Below are 21,694 nucleotides of genomic sequence, written 5' to 3' on the forward strand. Positions count from 1 at the left end.
AGTCCTCCAGGACGAGGAACTGGAACGCATCGAACAGGAGATTCTGGAAGAGCTGAACCAGTTCTAGGATCGTGCTCATTGTGCTGTCTCGTCCTACGCGTCATCCCCTCTCACTCTCGCCCGCTCGCTCTGTTTCACAAATACTCTCTCACAACATTTTTAATCGAAATATGAAAGAAACCCCCGCAAGAGAAAAGTCATGCGAACGCGCAACTAACACACACAAACATACAACCAAAACAAAAACACTCGGAAAGCGGAGCGAAGGAAGTGTGAAGAAAGAACTGAAGAGAAACGGCAACAGTGTTGGCAACTACTACTATAACATTCGATTGGAGTGAATGCGATTTTGGATCGGATCGTCATGTTTGTTACCATTGCCAAAATCATCATCATCAGCGTCAGTATCATCGCCATCAATCATCATCATCGTTGTCACCGATCAATCGTGCTACTACCAGCTACTACTATTACTGAAGCTACCACAAAACTTGTATTGCTATCGTATCGTGTGCTATCACATATACTAATGCCGCCACACACAACAACACACAAACACACACAGAAGCAAATGTTCCAGTGAAAATTCAAATCAAGGAACTCGAAGCGAAGATTTTTTTTTTATAGATTGTTGCGTATGTCAAAGGTGATTGTATAGATTTGTTTTTTAGATTGAAAAATAAAAATAATTTCAAGAATTTTACCAAACAATACACATAATCACTCACAGCAAGAAACAAACAACAGGAACAATTCTCGGTGTCATAGCGTGAAATATTTGACAGTTAGTGTTTCAAGGAAGAAAAAAATCTGATTCGAATTAAGTGTGTAGTGCACCGGAACCGGACGACGGGGAAAAATGTTGATCATTTTTGTTTTAGAAACAGGGCAGCTAGTTGAAAGAAACGTTTTTTTGTAATATATTACATTAGGATTGTTTGTCCCTTATTTATGTTAACGTTTTCTTTTCATTCTGTCTTAGTAGGCATGTATTAGTTACCACGTATATAAAAAAATTTGCAACGTGTTTCAAATACGTTACAATTTTGTCCATGGTACAGGCAAAAATCATAGTTTTACTCACCATCAAAATGTGTAAAAAACAGTAGAAAAAACATTCAAGCAAAAATCATCATCTATCATCAGTGTATGCGTGTGAAACTCCAAAATATACTATTTATATAACCAGTAGAGAAACAAAACAGTAAACAAACAGAACAGAAGACTAAAAACGGAAAACAAGGTAGGGAACCTCAGAGCGAAACGGGAGGAATTGGAACACACACACGGAAATATGCTTATGATGAAGGAATACCAATTAACATGAATAGGAATGAAGGTATCAAGAGTCAGCGAATCTACCCATGTTTAGAGAGAGAGAATCGTCGTGAGTGACAGAAGATCGAATTGAGATTAGACCACCCTAGTGATATTCTAAACCGTGGAATTGTGGCGCCAAAAATTGTACGAAACACCGCCGTCGATGACATGTAGATAGGCAGTTAGGGAAAAGTAGGATTTACTCTTCGAAACGAAATTCGAGGACTTTGAAGCTCAAGCAAAGGACACAGGGCAGTTTTAAAGTAATTGTGTTGGATAGATCTTTTTGAAACCTTCGCCGGAATAAAGCAAAATAACTTACTCAAGAAAGCAGAAATTTCTTCTGGGATTCCTCCAGGAGTTCGTTCTGAGATTCTACATTCTTATTCTGGAACATCCTTGAGTGAGATTCCCCAACAAGTTCCTTCTGGAACTGCTGCAGAAGTTCCATCTGAGATAATTCCAGGAGTTTCATCAGGGGTTCCTTCAGAAACTACTTTAGAGATATTTTTTCGGGCATTCTTTCTGGGATTCCCCTAGAAGCTCCTTGGGAATTGCTCCAGGAGATCCCCAGGATTTTTTTTCAGGAGTTCACCGACAATGCCTTAAGAATTTACCCTGGAGTTACTCATAGAGTTCTCCAGGAATCCCCCAAAAACTTCCCCAGGAATTCCTCAAGGAATTCCTCTGGGATTCCACCAGGAGTGCTCCGGAAATTTATCCCGGAGCATCCTGGAAATTCCTTCAGGAGTCTCAAGGGCCACGATTATCCCAGCAGATGCCCGTGAATTTCTCCATGAGCTCCCCGAGAGTACTTCCAGAAGTTCCTCGTGAATTCCTACAGGAGTTCCCGGTCAATTAACCCTGGAGTTGTGCGAATTTTTCGGATATTCCAAATTTTCCGGATTCGCGAAAATCCTGCGAGTTTTTTCGAGAATCCCCCTTCAGGAATTCTTCGGAAATTCCTCAAGAATTTCCCCGGAAATTTCCCAAGAAGTCATCTGGTATTGCTTCGGAAGATCTTGGCAAATTCCTCAACGATTCCTCATGGAGTTATTTCTAGGATTTTTTTTTAAAGTTCCTTTTGAGATTTTACAAGAAGTTCTTTGTAGGATTTCAGCAAAAGTTCCCCGAGAATTCCTCTAGGAGTTCTCCAAGAATTTCTCCAGGAGTTCCCTGGAAATCCGTCCAGCAATTCTTCGGAACTTCCTTCTGAAGTCCATGAATTATCCCAGAAGATGTCCGGGAATTTCTCCATGAGTTCCCCGAGAATACTTCCAGAAGGTCCTCGTGAATTCCTACAGAAGTTCCCGTCAATTACCCCTGAAGTTGTCCGGGAGTTTTTCGGGAAACTAAAATTTGCTGGATTTCCAAATCCTGCGTGTTTTTTTCGGGAATACCTTTAAATTTTTCTCAGGAATTTTTGGGAAATTCCTGCAGAAGTTCCCTGGAAACTTCTCAAGAAGTCCTCTGGAATTGCTTCGGGAGTTTATTTGAAGATTCTATATCCTTATTTTGGAACTTCTTGGCGATTCCTCAAGGAGTTCTTTCTAGGATTTGTTTAGAAATTCCTTTTAAGATTTTTCCGGGAGTTCTTTTGATGATTTCCGCAAAAGTTCCTCGGGCATTCCTCTTGGAGTTTTCCTAGAATTTCTCCAGAAGTCCCCTGGAAATCCATCCAGCAATTCTTCGTGAGTTATTCCAAGTTCCTCGGAACTTTCTTCTGAAGTCCTCTCTGCGATTCCTCCAGGAATCTCATCTGGGATCCTATCAGAAGTTCCTTTTTGTAACTTCTTTCTGGGATTTGCAACGTGGATTTCTCCAGAAGATCCCCGAGAATTTATCCAGGACTTCCTCGAAAAATTTTCCAGGAGTTGTCTGACATAGGGAAATTCTTAAGTCCCTCAGAATTCCTCCTGAACTTCACGGGAATTCCTTCAAGAGTTCTCCGGGAGTTCCTCTAGGGGTTATCCGGGTATTTCACCAGAAGCTCCAACAGAATTTATCCAGGAATTTCCGGGAAATTCGTCTAGGAGTTCCCCGTGAATTGTTCCACGAGTACTTTGGGAGAATTTCTCCAGGAATTCTCGAGTAATCAGCCCAGGAGCTCTCCGTGAATTCTTCAAAAAAATCCGCAAAAATTCCTTCTGAAGTCCTGTATGCAGATTCCTCCAGGAGTTTCATCTGGGATTCTATCACAAATTCTTCTTGCGATTTTTTGAAAGTTTGCTCTAGGATTGACCCACTAGTTCATCGGGAATTGCTCCAGAATTTGTCTGACAATTTCTTTCGAATTTTCCCCTGAATTACTCCAGGAATTCTGCCAGATCTCTTCAGGGATTCTTCCTGGGTTCTCCGATAATTTCTCCAGAAGCTCCCAGAGAATTTCTTCAGGAATTCCCTGGAAATTCTTTAAGTTTCGCCGGAATTCCTTCTGAAAACCCTTATGGGATTCTAACAGGAATTTCATCTAGGACTCCATTAGAAATTTCTCTTCCAATTTCTTGGAACTTTGTACTGGGATTGCTGCGGGAGTTGTTGGGAAATTCTTCTTGTAGATCCTCGGGAATTTTCCTAGAAATTCCTCGGAAAATTCTCCAGAAGTGGTTCGACAATTTCTATAGAATTTCTCCAGGAGTTCCACTAGACTTCCTCTAGGAGTTCTTCCATGGGCTCTTCGGGAATCTCCCCAGAAGCTCACAGAGAATTTCTTCAGGAATTCCCTAGACATTCGTTCATGAGTTCTTCGTAAACTAAGGTACACCGGGGCAAGTTGAAACGAGTGGGGCAAGATTAAACAGCGGGTTAACATGATGTTTTTTTTATATAATGGTAAACAGCTTGAATGTAATAACACTTAGTTTTTGATTCAAACAGCTGTTTAGCGAAAGAAAAACTTAAAAATTGTATTGAAATCTATTTGAAAACTTCACGTTTCATCTTGCCCCGAGGTACCTTATTCCAAGAGTTCTTCGGGAATTCTTCCAGGAGGTTCCGGAAATTTCAACAGGAGCTCTCAGAGAATTTCTCCGGCATTTTCCTAGAAAATCTTCGTGCATTATTCCAAAAGTTCTGCAGGAATTCCTTCGGAAGTTCCTTTTGAGATTCATCCAGGATTTTGATCTGGGATTTTATCAGAACTACGTTATGGGATTGCCGGAGAGGGGGGCGGAATTTATTCAGAAGTTTCTCGGAAATTTTGTCCAGAAGTTTTTCGACAATTTCTTTAAAATTTCCCCTGAATTACTTCTAGGAGATCTTCAAGAGTTGCTCCATGGTTTCTCCGAGAGTTTCTCCAGAACATCCCAGAGAATATATCCAGAAAATCTCTGGAAATTCATCCAGGAGTTCTTCTGGAAGGAGTGTAGAATTAGCATCTAAGTTAAAATACACAAAAATAAAAAAAAATAAAAAAAAGTTCTTCTGGAAATTTTTCCAGAAGCTCTTGAGGAGTTTCTCCAGAAATTCCCTGAAATTTAGGCCAGTAGCTCTCCGTGAGTTATTCCATAGGTTTCTCAAGTGTCCCTTCTGAAATTTCTTCTGGAATACAACAAGGAGTTTAAACCGTGATTCCTTTACAAGTTCTCTTTGAGGTTTTTATGGTAGTTCTTTCTAGGATTGCCTCAGGTTTTTTTCGTGATTTTCTCCAGCAGTTTCCCGGAAATGTCTCCACGTGTTGCCTGACAGTTTCTTCAGAATTTCACCAGTAGTTCTTCGGGAATTCTTAGAAGAGTTTCCCGGGAGTTCTGCTAGCAATTTATCGTGAATACTTCCAGGACTTCATCGAGAATTCTTCCAGACGTTCCCTCGGTGATCATCCAAGAGTCCTCCATGAGTTACTCCAGGAGTTTTCCAGGATTTTTTTCTGGGAATTCCTCAAAGAGTTTTCTGGGAATTTCTCCAGGAATTATTCCGTGAGTTATTCCAGAAGTTTCTCAGGAATTCTTCATCTGTGATTCCTTCACATGTTACTTTTGAGGTTTTTTTTTTGGAGTTCTTTCTGGGATTGCCCCGGGAATTCCTCTAGGAGATTCTCGGAAATGTCTCCACGAGTTGCCTGTCAATTCCTTTAAAATTTCCCCAGAACTATTCCAAGAGTTCCTCGGGAATTCCTTCCGAATTTCCAAGCATTTCTCACGAATTTTGCGGGCTCTTGGATTTCTTAGTAATTTTCTCCAGGATTTTCAGGATTTTTTAAAAGAATTCTTCCAGGTATGCCCTGGGAATTCTGCAAGGAGTTCCCCGGGAATTTGCCCAACAATTCATCGTGAATTATATCAGGAGTTGTTCGAAAGTTCCTCATGAAGTTCTTTTCAGGAGTCCTCCGTGAATTATTCCAGGAGTTTTCCAGAAATTTCTCCGGGAATTCTTCCAGGAGCTGCCATAGATTTTTTCCCGGAGTTTTCTGGATTTTTTTTTTCGGGAGTTTCCCATGAATTATTTCAGCATTTTCTAGGGAAATTCTCAAGGAGTTCCCAGAGAATTCTCCCAGGAGTACCTCCTGAATTCCCTCGGGAATTCCTCCTGAAATTCCCTAGATGTTCCTCCTGTAGTTCTCCAGGATTTTTTTTAGTGAATTCCGCTGGAATTTTCACGGAAAATTCTCCAGTAGTTCCTCGAGAATTCCTCTAGGAGTTTTCTGTGAATCGCTCTCGAAATTCTCCGTGAATTCCTCCAAGAGTTCTCCGCGAATCCATCTGAGTTCCTCGAGAATTCTTCCAGGATTTTTTTTCTAAAACTGGTCTAGAAGTTTTCCGGGAGTTCCTTTAGAAATTCTCCGAGAATTTCCCCCAAGAGTTTCTCTAGAAAACTTTCAAAAGTTCCCTAGAAATTCCTGCAGGAATGTCTTGTAAATTCGTCCAGGAGTTTCTTCAAGATATTCCGGTGAATTTCTGCGAGATTTCCACGGGATTTTCTTCAGAAGTTGCCGAAGAACTCCTTGAGGAGCAATGAAAAAACCCCCGGGATCTCTTTTGAAATCGTAATGGACTTTCTCCAGGAGTTTCCCGACAATTCATTTAGGAGTTTTCCTGGAACTTTTCCGGGAATTCCTCCAGGAGCTCCCATAGTTTCTAGACTCTAGAGACTTCCTTCCAGAGAACTTTCCATGAATCCTTCCTAAAGTTTTACGTGGAATCCTCCAAGATTTCCCCGCGAATTACTTGAAAAGTTCCTCGAGAATCCTTCAAAGAATTTTGTAAAAAAAGGCTCCAGAAGTTTCCCGGGAGTTCCTTCGAAAATTTCCCCAGAAGTTCTCCGTAAAGCACTCCAAGTGTTCCTCTGGAAATTTTCCAGAAGATCCCCGTTAATCGTTGCAGGAGTTTCTCCCAGATTTAGCAGTGAATTTCTGGAAGATTTCCACGGATTTCTTTCAGGAGTTTCCGAAGAACTTCTTGAGGAGTTATCCAGAAAAATCCAAGTTTTGCCCGGGAATTCCCTTTGAAATCATTATGGGGTTCCTTTTACGATTCACCCAGTGAACCTTCTTTATTCCTGAAAATTCCATCAGGAGTCCCCGTGAATTATTCCAGAAGTTTTCCAGCAATTCCTCCAGAAGTTTTCTGGCAAATTCCTCCGGGAATTCCCATAGAATATCTCCAAGAGTTTCCTGAGTTTTTTTCTTCAGGGGTTCTCCATGAATTACCTCAACAGTTTCTAGGGGATTTCTCGTGAAGTGCGCCAGAAATTCTACCAATTTTTGAAGTTCCCCAGGAATATCTTCAAGATTTCCCAGAGAATGCTCCCAGGAGCCTTAGACGTTGCTCCAGAACATTGCTGGAATTTTTCTGTGCATTCCCAACAAACATTTTTGCTGTACAAGAGTGGAACAAACCACTCTTAAGCAAACGTTCAGGAATTTTCGAAAAAAATGTTCCAGAAGTTTCCCTGGAGTCCCTTTACAAAGTTTCCGGGAATTTCCCTAGAAGTTCTTGGTAAATTACTCCAAGAGTTTCGCTAGAAATCTTCCAAATTTTGCCTAGAAATTTCTCCAGAAGTTTCCCCGTAATTCTCAAGAAAATTCCTGGATGAAAAAATAAACGAACAGCTTCTGGAGAAAATGTTGGAAAAGTCCTGGACAAAACTTCAGTTGTAGGAAATTGATCAACATGGGGCTGAAAAACTCGGCTCCTGCAAAAATCCTTCATAAGTATACCGGGAATTATCAAAGAAGTTCGTTTAGGAGTTTTTCGAGAATTTCTGAAAGGTTTTTGGTGATTTTTTTTCACGGGAATTCTTTTAGTAGTTCCTAGAGAATTCCTCAAGAAGTTTTCCGTAAATCCCACCAAGAGTTTTTCGTGATTCCTTCCAAGAGTTCTCCATGAGTTCCTAAAAAAATCCTCGAGAATTTTTCCACAAATTCTCCGGGAATTCCTACAGAGGTTTCTTGTGTATTCCTCCTGGAGTTTCCCGGGTATTTCTCTAGGAAATAATCCCAAGAGTTGCTCCTAAATTCCTCGTGAATTCCTTCAGAAGTTGCCTAAACGTATCTCCAGAATTTTTCGGATATTTCTCTGGGAGTTTCCTGGGAATTTCTTCGGGAGATTGGGACTTCCTCCGAGAGTTTCCTGGGACCCTGGGAATACACCCGACGTTGCTTTGGTAAGCTTGTCGTTCAGAGTTCAACGGTGTCGCAACCGTATTGGTCTTGGTCACTTGAAAACACATACGCTTCTTGGCCGATGCGTCAATGGTCGTCAATGATGCGTCAATGCCAATATCTTCCTTCAGCTGCCTTCGTGACCGACGACAGCTCGCGAAAATGAGAACATCGACGTAGATCACCACGAATGTAACTTTAATGCCGGTTATCTTGTAGTACACTCAGGGGTCGTTGCCGGTTGAAACCCGTCCAAACTTCTTCAGTGTGGTATCCACGCGGCTTGTAGATCTAGGTCCTACTCGGGATGTCTTCGAAGTAGAGCGGTCGTCCCCCTCCTCCGAGAGATCCTCTTCGAATCATTTGATTGATGTCGAGATTCAAACGGACAGCCATCGCAAAGAGATATCGCAGCGAACTATGACGTCCATCAGTGAACTATGATTCTTCATAGTCTATGCTCTTTCGCTACGAATACCCTTTGATTATCAGCTGAGCCTTGTGACGAGCTGGTCTGGCTTTCGGGCTCATTGACGAGTTTGTTCAGAACTGGTTCTTCCTGCTCCCCTAGATACTGGATCGACACACGTCGGCAACTGCTAAACCTGCTGTAGTAGATCCGTTTTCACTATGTCTCTGGTTATCGCAGTTCTAAAGTTCTTCGCTGACATGACCATGGGCTTGCAAAGGATTCGGGTAGCCCAGCGAGAAGGCGCATTCCTAGCCGTTTTCGTCTATCTTCCAGCTGTCTTCCTGACTGTCCCTGACATGTCTTGAATGTGGATGTGCAACGTCGGATCATGTCCAAGAATGGGTTTTCCACGAGCTTTGCGGTCCTTGGTATCATTGACTGCGGGAACATTTACAGCTTCGTCAGGAGTAGCTTTCACGGCCTCCCACAGCTCTTCGACATCCAGATAAGTGCGAAGCGCAAACTTCCAGGTCTGCCAGTTTTCACGACCGACGAGCTGTTCGATCGCTGTCAGTTTGGGAGAAGCGATGCCGTTACCACCTCCGTTAATCTTCTGTTGAAAAAACATTGAGTTCTGGAACTTTTAGCCTTCTTTCTCGTACCACTACTGGGCCCATAACCTTTTGGGCTGAAACTATGGAAACACGTCGTCTTGTCTCGTGTGTTCATGGGACTAAAATGAAGATGTGTTTCTAACGCCTTTTCCTAGATTACAAGTCACAGGTTGCTTCGATTCAATCTGCAGTAGTTTCGATATACCACTCAGCACCAGATGGCCGTAAAAGCCGTTTCCAGATAAATAGGTGAGCTCGTTTCATAATATTTCTGAGTTATACTCAGGGGGACATGGGTGATAAACTCCAGATTCTAAAAGCACTCGTGGGAAGAAACACGATATTCACGCGCAAAGTGCTCTACGAAATGATCAGATAGTTATTCTTTTACCGCCTACCTTGCTTCTGTGATACGATTAATCGTTACTTATGTTGATATGCCCTGTTGTCCATTTTCTCTCTTCCTTTTAGTTCAAAATATATCATCTAGAACACCTGAAATGATAGAACAGTTTTTGAACGTAGATAATTTTTATTTGTTTTCCAGTATAATCATATCTTATACTGAACTAAAACTGAACCAGAAGGTTTAAGAATCACAATAGAATAAATGTTTATTATGGGTACATTCAAACTACAGCATACTTTGTTTACTTGTTTTAACAAAAGTCATCTTGTGACAATCATAGCCCACGTGTTGATCATCTACGCTTACTGTGCTTCCCGAACAGACCTTTGCTTGACTTTTTTTTTGCTTTGCCAGAAATAATTATAACGCTTACAGTTGTTTACAAAGAAACCCTCAACAATTTCTGATTGAGATAATACACACTTTTAAACGATAATAACAAGCACTGCTTCGTCGCAAATAGGTAAACCGTCCCTCAGGCCACAGAACACCAGATCCATTCGCAAAAGAAAAATCATCAAAATCATCTCAGAGAGAAACACAGCGATCATTATTCTCGAAAATCATCGCAAACTAATAACCGAGCTGTAGCGCCATCTGCCAACACACTGAGCCAATCAAACTCGTCAACAAGCAAAAATAACCTTCTCAGAAAAACGAAAGGTAACGATCTCCGTGTAATTGTTCTCCGTATAGCGGGGGCAGCGACGATGACGACGACGAAGACGATAGCGACAGTGACGGCGAGGTGCGCACGCTGCGGATAAGCTGGCGGGAGCGGTACCTACGCAAGCGCCGCAACAAGAAGAGGAGGAAGTAAGCGACTCGCCCACAGATGGCGCCGCGTGCAGGTCTGTACAGGTAGGGTCCTGTAGTAGGCAGGCACACGGTCACGGCTGTTTGACACGTGTCCATAGTTTGACAGCTGCTGTTCAGCTTTTATACAGCGGCGTTGCCAATCAATCTAACAACGTCTGCTTTGTGTTGTTTGACAGTTGACAGTAACTGTCAAACGACAAAAAGCAAACGTCATACAGTTTGGTTTCTATAAAGGAATCGGGCTTGTTTGTGATGGCTCGCTCGTTAAAAGCTGAACACGTGAACAAAAATCCAACATGTTTGACTGTGTGTATGCAAAGTGCAGATTTTATTTCGTCTTCAGAGAATGTATACTAAGAAAATACAAAGCAAAAATCATCTATTTTTCCAAATTGTCTGTTTAAATGTACATCGTCGTCAAAACTTGCATCGTTTTGAACGGTAGTAAACCAGTCGGCGGCCATCTTGTTCGTTCGTTCGTTCGATCTGTCATTCTACCTACAGTATGTGTGTGATGATTTTCTAACGACCGTTCCAATTTTACAGGCTTCGGCTGTAACGAAACAGAACAAAGATGGCCGCCCGCGGCGGTAGCTTTCCGTGACAGACTTGAATCTCAGCAAGCCATGACTTTTACCCCAGGGCTGAACCCAGAACAAGTGAAGCCAAGAGAATTGTATATGTATCATAAAGCATAAATGATATTTAGTGACAGAAAACAAAAACACTACAAGGAATCTTAATTCTAATACCCTACTAGACGAAGAAACAAATCGATTAGTTTTATAATCAAAACCATTTCCCGATAGGTGGCATACTATGTAAGAAGAGCTGAAATTGAATGTATTTTAATGGAAAACAAAAAAAAAAACAAACAAACATGTAGGACAAACCAAAAACTGAAACGTCAGACACCGCAGACTGACGTTAGCATATGCCTAGCAAGTAAGTAACTTTTTCTAAGAAGCAACCAGTTTTCTAAACGGAACAAGAACATACATCCTCTCACACCAATCTCAAACTGATAGTTGTAAACGGATAGGGAACCCACATTGATGTTAAAAACAAACCATAGTTGTCAGATAATACTCGACATATAACTGTACGAATCTTTTGAAAACATACACTGAAAAAAAAAAGAAATCAGATTCAACACAATAATTACGTATAAACTTATGTATAACCTTCAAAGTTGTTTGAAACACCCCTATATTATGATTGATCGAAACCAGAAGAACAAGAACAACAAACCAGCGCATATCTAGTTATTTAATTCGTAACCCTAATCTAGTCCAATTCGTGCTAACAAAACCACAGAAGATTACTTCGATTTAGTGAAACTGAGAGAAAAAAAAATACACATACGAGAGCCTATTTAACCGAAGCAAGCCATGCTCTTCTTCTCTTTCCAAGAACGGAGGAACAAAAAGCTAAATTAAACTGTCTGTAAAGTATCTCTCTTGTATCCCCCCATTTTTAAATAATGTATCTCCGCGTTCATTGTGACAGAAACAAAAAAAATCATTTATTTATGCTTCTTCTGATTGTTTGACCCGAAGATATTCGAGCGAGAATTTTCACGACAATGGTGCGCCAAAAAATGAAAGAAAAATGGCGCCAGCGGAGCTTGTTAAGTTTTAAACTAGTTTATAAACTGTGCTCTAAGTTTTTTTTCTCCGCCGACACTGTTCAAACGCGCGGAATGGTACATTCAAGCTAGGTACTACCATTACCACTACTACTACTATTACTACAAGTAAACACAGCAGCAAGAACAATGCCCTATTTATTATGAAATTATTGACACAAGTGCTACTACTATTACTACTACGACTACTAGTTTCAACGCGCGAAAGTTGTGGCGCGTCAAATGGAATCAAGAAAAAAATGCGGATGGGAAGTGACACCAGTGTTGCCAAAGCGATTAAAGCTGAAATCTTCTGAGAATTCCTGAATACTTGTTTTAATTTGTAAATGAATTCTTGAAAAAAAAAATACCTACAGCCATTTTGAAAGAACTTGTACAGAGTGTCTCAAGACTTTTTTTTGTTGAAAATAGTAAAAGAATTCCCGAAAAGTAACAACTCCTAAAATATCCTAAATCTGTTTTGACAGATACAGAGAAAGTCTAAAAAAAGACGAAGAAATTTTTGAAAAAATCCCTGAAGAAAATCTTAAGAATTTCTGAAAAATAGTCAAACGCAAATGCTAAAGAAATATGACGAAGTATTTTTCATGCCATTTTTGAAAAAGAACCGTGAAAAATATTCGAAAAAAAAAACAAAAACATAATACTTAAAGAAGTTATGTAGAAATTCTTAAAATCCCGAAGAAATTCACAATAGAATGCCCAAATGATTCCTTGCTGAATTGCTAAAGAATTTCTTGAAAGAATTTATAAAGAATTGCTAAGAATTCCTGAAAAAAAAAATCTTAAAAGAATTCCTGAAGAAATTCTTAGAAGAATTCCTGAAGAAATTCTTAAAAGAATTCCTGAAGAAATTCTTAAAAGAATTCCTGAAGAAATTCTTAAAAGAATTCCTTGGCAGATTCCTCCACGAATTCTTGGAGAATTCCTCCGGGAATTTTTGGAGAATTCCTCCGGGAATTCTTGGAGAATTCCTCCGGGAATTCTTGGAGACTTCCTCCGGGAATTCTTGGAGAATTCCTCCGGGAATACTTGAAGAATTCCTCCAGGTATTCTTATTTTCCTCCGGAATTCTTGGAGAATTGGAGAATTCCTCCGGGAACTCTTGGAGAATTCCTCCGGGAATTCTTGGAGAATTCCTCCGGGAATTCTTAGAGAATTCCCCCCGAAACCCTTGGAGAATTTCTCCGGGAATTCTTGGAGAATTTCTCCGGGAAATCTTGGAGAATTCCTCCGGGAATTCTTGAAGAATTCCTCCGGGAATTCTTGAAGAATTCCTCCGGGAATTCTCGAAGAATTCCTCCGGAAATTCTTGGAGAATTCCTCGGGGAATTCTTGGAGAATTCCTCCGGGAATTCTTGGAGAATTCCTCCGAGAATTCGTGGAAAATTTCTCCAGGAATTCTTGAAAAATTCCTTCAGAAATTCTTAGAGAATTCCTCCAGAAATTCTTGGAGAATTCCTCCAGAAATTCTTGGAGAATTCCTCCAGAAATTCTTGGAGAATTCCTCCAGAAATTCTTGGAGAATTCCTCCAGGAATTCTTGGAGAATTCATTCAGGAAATCTTGGAGAATTCCTCCAGAAATTCTTGGAGAATTCCTCCAGAAATTCTTGGAGAATTCCTCCAGAAATTCTTGGAGAATTCCTCCAGAAATTCTTGGAGAATTCCTCCAGGAATTCTGGAAGAATTCCTCCAGGAATTTTGCGAGAATTCCTCCAGGAATTCTGCGAGATTTTCTCCAGGAATTCTGCGAGAATTCCTCCAGGAATTCTGCGAGAATTCCTCCAGGAATTCTGCGAGAATTCCTCCAAGAATTCTGCGAGAATTCATCCAGGAATTCTGCGAGAATTCCTCCAGGAATTCTGCGAGAATTCCTCCAGGAATTCTGCGAGAATTCCTCTAGGAATTCTGCGAGAATTTCTCCAGGAATTCTGCGAGAATTTCTCCAGGAATTCTGCGAGAATTCCTCCAGGAATTCTGCGAGATTTCCTCCAGGAATTCTGCGAAAATTCCTCCAGGAATTCTGAGAGGATTCCTCCGGGAATTCTTGAAGAATTCCTCCGGGAATTCTTGAAGAATTCCTCCGGGAATTCTTGGAGAATTCCTCCGGGAATTCTGCGAGAATTCCTCCGGGAATTCTTGGAGAATTCCTTCAGAAATACTTGGAGAATTCCTCCAGAAATTCTTGGAAAATTCCTCCAGGAATTCTTGGAGAATTCCTCCGGGAATTCTTGGAGAATTCCTCCAGGAATTCTTGGAGAATTCCTCCGAGAATTCTTGGGAAATTCCTCCGGGAATTCCTGGAGAATTCCTCCGTGAAGTTTTGGACAAATTCTCCGGGAATTCTTGGAGAATTCCTCCGGGAATTCTTGGAGAATTCCTCCCAGAATTCTTGAAGAATTCCTCCGGGAATTCTTGAAGAATTCCTCCGAGAATTCTTGGAGAATGCCTCCGGGAATTCTTTGAGAATTCCTCCGGGAATCCTTGGAGAATTCCTCAAGGAATTCTTGGAGAATTCCTCCGGGAATTATTGGAGGATTCCTAGGGGAATTATTGGAGAATTCCTCAGGGAATTCCTGGAGAATTCCTCCGGGAATTCTTGGGAAATTCCTCCGGGAATTCTTGGAGAATTCCTCCAGGAATTCTTGGAGAATTCCTCCGAGAATTCTTGGGAAATTCCTCCGGGAATTCCTGGAGAATTCCTCCGCGAAGTTTTGGACAAATCCTCCGGGAATTCTTGGAGAATTCCTCCGGGAATTCTTGGAGAATTCCTCCGAGAATTCTTGAAGAATTCCTCCGAGAATTCTTGGAGAATGCCTCCGGGAATTCTTTGAGAATTCCTCCGGGAATCCTTGGAGAATTCCTCAAGGAATTCTTGGAGAATTCCTCCGGGAATTATTGGAGGATTCCTAGGGGAATTATTGGAGAATTCCTCAGGGAATTCTTGGAGAATTCCTCCGGGAATTCTGCGAGAATTCCTCCGGGAATTCTTGGAGAATTCCTTCAGAAATACTTGGAGAATTCCTCCAGAAATTCTTGGAAAATTCCTCCAGGAATTCTTGGAGAATTCCTCCGGGAATTCTTGGAGAATTCCTCCAGGAATTCTTGGAGAATTCCTCCGAGAATTCTTGGGAAATTCCTCCGGGAATTCCTGGAGAATTCCTCCGCGAAGTTTTGGACAAATCCTTCGGGAATTCTTGGAGAATTCCTCCGGGAATCCTTGGAGAATTCCTCCGAGAATTCTTGAAGAATTCCTCCGGGAATTCTTGAAGAATTCCTCCGAGAATTCTTGGAGAATGCCTCCGGGAATTCTTTGAGAATTCCTCCGGGAATCCTTGGAGAATTCCTCAAGGAATTCTTGGAGAATTTCTCCGGGAATTATTGGAGGATTCCTAGGGGAATAATTGGAGAATTCCTCAGGGAATTCTTGGAGAATTCCTCCGGGAATTCTTGGGAAATTCCTCCGGGAATTCTTGGAGAATTCCTCCGCGAAGTTTTGGACAAATCCTCCGGGAATTCTTGGAGAATTCCACCGGGAATTATTGGAGAATTTCACCGGGAATTCTTGGAGGATTCCTCCGAGAATTCTTGGAGGATTCCTCCGGGAATTCTTCGAGAATTCCTCCGGGAATTCTTGGAGAATCCCTCCAGGAATTCTTGGAGAATTCTTCCACGAATTTTTGGACAAATCCTCCGAGAATTCGCGGAGAATTCCTTCAGGAATTATTGGAGAACTGCTCCGGGAATTATTGGAGAATCCCTCCGGGAATTATTTGAGAATTCTTCCGGGAATTATTGGAGAATTCCTCCGGGAATTATTGGAGAATTCCTCCGAAAATTATTGGAGAATTCTTCCACGAATTTTTGGACAAATCCTCCGAGAATTCGCGGAGAATTCCTTCAGGAATTATTGGAGAACTGCTCCGGGAATTATTGGAGAATCCCTCCGGGAATTATTTGAGAATTCTTCCGGGAATTATTGGAGAATTCCTCCGGGAATTATTGGAGAATTCCTCCGAAAATTATTGGAGAATTTCTCCGGGAATTATTTGAGAATTCCTCCGGGAATTATTGGAGAATTCCTCCGGGAATTATTGGAGAATTCCTCCGGGAATTATTGGAGAATTCCTCCGGGAACTATTGGAGAATTCTTCCAGGAATTCTTGGAGAATTCCTCCAGGAATTCTTGGAGAATTCCTCCAGGAATTCTTGGAGAATTCCTCCAGGAATTCTTGGTGAATTCCTCTTTGGAAGAATTCCTACAAAAATCTTGGAAAAATTTCTGATTCTTAAGAGATTTCGTGAGTTACTGCAAGATTTTTTCAGAATTTTCATTTTCAAGAAATTTTTAAAATTTCAAAAACATCTTGAAGAAAAACAAATAAATCCTTCAAAAAGCTGAATTTTCATGAAAGAACTTCTGAGAAAATTGTTGTAAAAATTCTTGAAATGAAAAAATGTCATGTTCTAGAAAAAAAAATCACAAAGAAAGTTTAAACAGAATCTCTTGAAGAAATACCCAAAAGAATCCATTTCTCGAATTATTTTAGCACATTCATCGCTTTGCAAACAACTAGTGTCGCTCCCCTCGCACAAAAATCGAGCTTTTCTCTATTGTTGAACATTTTCCTGTTTTTGCCAACTCCCTAACTATTGGATAAGATCTATATTTGCTAGTTCACATTTTCTCCTCTAGAAACCTATAATCTTAACTGTAACACTGTAGTAAACTGCTTCCGAATTCTTCATGGACCGGTGTCGCTTTGACGCTTGCGGGGTGACGCGTTCACTCGAAAAGAACCTGTAAAATGAACCGATTCATTTTCGGTAAAGATAGCACCCCCCAAACGTTAGACATTTCCACCCCATTAAACTCGTAATCAAGTTCATACAAAATGATTTCAGTTGTCAAATTGCAAGAAGAAAGAAAAAAAACTGAAGATGAACGCGCGAAAGAGAGCCCCGTCATTGATTGTTTGCGTCCCTCTGTCTGAATGAATGGAAAACTGAGTTTTTTGTAGCCACTAAATTATAGAGTATTTAGTTTTGATAGTCTTAACACGTGGAACATTTTTTTCTAGAAGTTTTATTTATTCAAACAACAGTAAACGAAAAAAAAAGAAAAACTGATATTCATTTGGTAGAGCAACCGACAAATGGGAATAATGAATGATATAAACGTAAACACACACTTAACAATAATTAGTTATTCCGAAAGAAAAATGCAAAACAAGAAAAAAAGAACTTGCAAATAAAAGCCAATAAGAAGTGACGAAAAATGACAACGGCGCCGCCTACCTTGATTTTGTTATTTCTCCGAACATAACCCTCGTTTCCGCACAGGGCCGGGCCGACCCGACCCGACCCAGTCCTTGATTTGCACTGCACGAGTGCCCTATAGCTGTCAACCATAACCTCACTATTTCCCCGAAAAAAAAAACACTGTTTCTTCTCACTTGCGCGCTCACATGTCGATGGTGGACGGCCACGGGGGTTCACCCTGTCCTCGGAACAATGCCGAGTCGGTTGGTCGGTCCCCATGGGAACCAAATAACCGCGGTCGGTCTACTATAAATCGATAAATGCGTACCCCTTATGGGGGGTCGGTCGCTATGGGTACCCACCTCAAGGTTACTGTTTTTCGGTCAAACGACGACGACCGTCGTTCCGTCGTAGCCTACTTCGCAGTTCTACGCCAGGTTTTGAAGATGAAAGAATGAATCCGAAAGTGCAACCACTGCTCCGCATTCGCCACCTGGATTTGGGCGCCGCCATATTGCCAGCATTGGTGCCAGTGCTGTAAAAAGTGAAAGTGTGACCCCGATTTCGTCCAGAAGCTGGATTACGTGTCCGTTAACAGGATACTCCCGTAATTGAACCGGACGACTAACACGTTTTTTTTGTTCGCGGGAACAAAATGAACACCACAAAATGGCTACCGAAGCAGCACCACGAGGTGGTCAAGCTGTTCGATCAGACCCGAGCCCTGGAACGGGAGTTCCGGGTGCTGGGAAAGAAGTTTGCCACCGACATCAACCTGGATCTGCCGGATTACTACGTGAGTATATGCGGGACAGGAGAAAGTTTTTTAAATATTTCGGCAGATTGGTGCTATGAGAAATATCGATTTTTGTGGTTCGCATAATCGTAACCTTCAAATCAGAAAATGGTCTCTCTTGCTAAGAACACAAGTTATTTTTTATAACTTTTTATGTTCTGTAATTCAATCTTCAGTATCCAGTATTACTTATGATATTGTACTAGTCCGATGAGCCATTTTCATATCGCGTATTTGATAGAAGTACATGCAGTTTCCTAGTACCGAATACTTGCTCTAGACCTTGCCAACTGGCTGGCTTTTTGATGCTAAGAATGACCGAAAAGATGTCCAGCCATTTGGCCAAAACAAAATTTAGGCCGAAAGTCATGAGAATGAATGCCAAGTAGGTAGTTACCATGAATTTTAGGATGCTGTACTAGCATAAATTCTCTTTACATTCGAATGTGATGACATTTTTATTACGAGCCTTTGCATGAAGCTGTCCTACTGCTCACTGCCACAGAAAGATTAACAATAGCACGCACTGTTTTCAAATGTTCTGTGGGAGTGATCAGGACAAGACCGATTCGTACAAAGGTTCATAAGTTGCTTTTTTTAACTACTCACGCACGGTTATATACTAGCGTGGGTCATCGGAACCGTTTTCTCAGATCAAAGCATTTTTGGATCCATTTCGGGTCCTGAGTATCTGTGCAAAATTTGAGCACGATCGGTTGCGTCTACACTTTGCGCATTGTAATTGAAATTTGTATGGGATTTTGTATGGGAAAACATACTTTTCTGCATTTTTGTCATAAGTTGAAAATGTTTGTCTGAAACATTTTAAGTGATAATGTAAAAATAGCCTAGGATGTTCTGAAAAAACTTTGTCAAAGACCGCAAAGCGATCCGATGCTTGTAAAAAAAGTTATACCGTCTAACCCCGTTGGCTTGAACGACACCTCATGCAAACCATTTTTTAATTTGAACTTCTAGTAACCCTATTGGCATCGAAAAACACACTGATGGTAACTCTTTTTGCTGTTTTGTTTTAGTTCTGCGTTCCGTTTCACCCCGTTCCAAGACCAGAATAACGTTTGAACCATTTTTAGTTTGAACGCTATGCAGATTAGCAGGGGTCAAATTAAAAAGTGTTCATATTAGATGCGGTCAAACCAACGGGGGTAGACGGTATTCAACGAACCGCATGCATGTGTTTAGGTTTTAACATGTAAAGGAATAACAATAGTAACAAAATCATGCTGTTTTGGCAAGCAATGCCAACGCTATAACTTTTGTCGTAAGCGTCAGATCGCGTCGTGGTCTTCGACAATGTTTTTCAGGACACTCTAGGCTATGTTTTCACATTATTGATTACATGGTTTTAGTTAAATTCGTGCTTCTTATGCAAGAAATGCGAAAAAGTATGTTTTTCCATGTAAAATCCCATACAAGCTTGAAACAACAGCAAAACGTAGACATTACCGATTGTGCCCAAATTTTGCACAGTTATTTGGGACCTAAAAAGCTTTGATCTGATGGGATGCCATCAAATTTTCCATTTTTCCATATAACGGATGACCCACTCTATTATATACAGGTGGCAAACGGTTGTGCTGATGGTCAAACTCACTTCCTTAAAAGCCTTTTACAAAATGGGCTGTGCTTTCGAGTTTTCAATGTCCAACCTTGCAGAGTTGTTTGTCGACCAAACCGTTAATTTCTCTATAGAAATGTTTCCTTCTTTTCATCCGAGGCTGTTATTTCGAGTTAAAGTCTTATAGGGGGATTAGGGCCATAATGGACACCCTAAGCAAATGAGTACGTTAGGCCTGTATAACAGAGTAAAACATATTATCAGTTGACTTACAACTTTAACTTGTTTCCTACGTCTTTGGGGCTGTCCATTAATTACGTAAGGGTTTATGGTGGAAGGGGAACGTTGAAATCGCTATTTTAAGTAAACTCTGATCAAAAATAAAATACTTCATCCATTGATAAATCTTCGTATACAGGTAGATAAGGCTTGTTGCTTGTTTTTATGGTGGACATACTCCAAAACTCGTTATACCTTATTTGATGCTTCTTCGAAATTATAAGAATTTCACCATAAATCAGGCCAAACATGTCTAAAGGTCCTATCTGCAGAAGAGAGGCTCTCTTTGGTTTCCCTTTCTTTCGTTAATATCTCAGCTGATTATTCTTATGATGATTGTCTCCTTGCATTGAACGATGGTCAAAACAATCGTCTTTTGATTTGTACCGCAAAAATAGTTGAAAAGTGTAGCATTACATTGCAATAATTGAAAGAGAAAGTGAACAAAGAGAGCCTCTCAAATGCAGATAGGACCTATTGAAATGTTTGGCCTGAAATGGTACTTTTGAAAAATAGAACCATGACTTGTTCCTTTACATTTATGCATTAAAAGTTTTACATAAAAGTCAACGGTTTCAGCAAAAAACAGGGGTGTCCATTTGGTTCTATAACATTTACCCGAATGTAACATATACCCGAATACCAAATACCCGAATGCGACATTTACCCGAGTAATGTTTTACTCTGCACAAATCATTTAATTTATTTTGTTCAATGTAAAAATTACATGTGTTTTTTGTATTGCGGCTCAGACAAGCATTTTGAATGTCAAGTTCCTCAAGAAAATATTTTATTAAATTTTCTAAGAAATGATGCGCGGTAGGAATTCACAGGGCAAATACCTGAATAAAACTAATCACTGTAGCTTACTATTGTTTGTGTTAACGCTGTTAGCATTCTCTCTAGAGATTTACCCTTCTGCTTGCTGTTCTTTCGACAAGCAAAGAACAGTTTATGATTTAGAGAAGGGGAAATCTCTGTTTGTAGGTCGAATGATCATTAGACCAAATAGATTAGAGAACAGCCCTAGGAAAACCAACATATCATTAGAAAAAAATCTTCGATAGAAAAGTTTGATATTTGTTCACCAAACAGAACATCCTGTTATTAAAAGAAGGAAACAATCTTAGATGTAGATTTGGAATTCGTCAGTTTATCCTGTAAGAGTGTAATTTAAAAGAACATTCTATAATCGAAAGAAGAAAACTCATATACAGTAAGTAGTTCGAACGCCAATAAAATATGCAGCAGTAAAATTCGAAGAGAAAAAGGAAAAATTTCCGAAGGATTGGTAATAGTTTGGCCACCAAACAACTCAGTGAGGGTCACAACCAAGTAACCACATGGCAGTTTTATCCGCCTTGCGTACTAATGCAGTGGTAGTGTACAACTGACCTGCTGTATATTGGCCGTATAATAGCCCTGTAAGGCTAACAAGGCGAAATACAGTGCTAATGGTTACTTGGGCACTATTTCTGTAAAAGAAACTACCCCATTACCCCGAATGCCAAGACCTGAAAGCCGTAACCCCGAATAGACCATTATTCCAAGAAGGACAAATCTTCCATGGAGTTAGTAGTTTGTCTGAAAATAAGCTATATAACATCTAACTCGAAAATGTAGCCTCTCATGAAAAGAAGGAAGAAATTAGCAGTTTGAACGACCAACTCAGCAACACTACACGGTTGGACACTGCGAATTCGAAAGAACAGCCTATTTTGAAAAGAAGGAAAATATTAGAAAAAGTTGGGAACAATTCAGTAACAAATTTTGAAAACGACGTATAATCAATGCTACACCATTGATTATACGTCGTTTTCAAAATTTGTTACTGAATTGCAGTATGGATGCCAGTTTGTGACCGTGTGTATAAGTACCTATAAGTAGCTCAAAGCAGCCTGTGTTATAGCTTGGTAATGAAAAAGTTAACGTATTCGCTCAATTTATACCAAACTGC

The 21,694-nt window shown here is 40.5% G+C and overlaps 2 protein-coding genes across 2 annotated transcripts in view; both read left to right on the forward strand.

Moving 5' to 3' along the window:
* LOC134283966 (uncharacterized) overlaps positions 1 to 10,173 on the forward strand; it is a 38,927-nt gene extending 28,754 nt beyond the window's left edge. The window contains exon 4 of the mRNA XM_062857215.1: positions 10,050 to 10,173. Within this exon, the coding sequence (XP_062713199.1) occupies positions 10,050 to 10,173 (124 nt within the window). The remainder of the gene's footprint in view (positions 1 to 10,049) is intronic.
* Positions 10,174 to 14,666: 4,493 nt separating this feature from the next.
* LOC109419125 (uncharacterized) overlaps positions 14,667 to 21,694 on the forward strand; it is a 319,242-nt gene continuing 312,214 nt past the window's right edge. The window contains exon 1 of the mRNA XM_019693343.3: positions 14,667 to 17,879. Coding sequence (XP_019548888.3) covers positions 17,739 to 17,879 — 141 coding nt within the window. The 5' untranslated portion in view covers positions 14,667 to 17,738. The remainder of the gene's footprint in view (positions 17,880 to 21,694) is intronic.

The sequence above is a fragment of the Aedes albopictus genome, chromosome 3 (assembly GCF_035046485.1).
Source record: "Aedes albopictus strain Foshan chromosome 3, AalbF5, whole genome shotgun sequence".
NCBI lineage: Eukaryota > Metazoa > Arthropoda > Insecta > Diptera > Culicidae > Aedes > Aedes albopictus.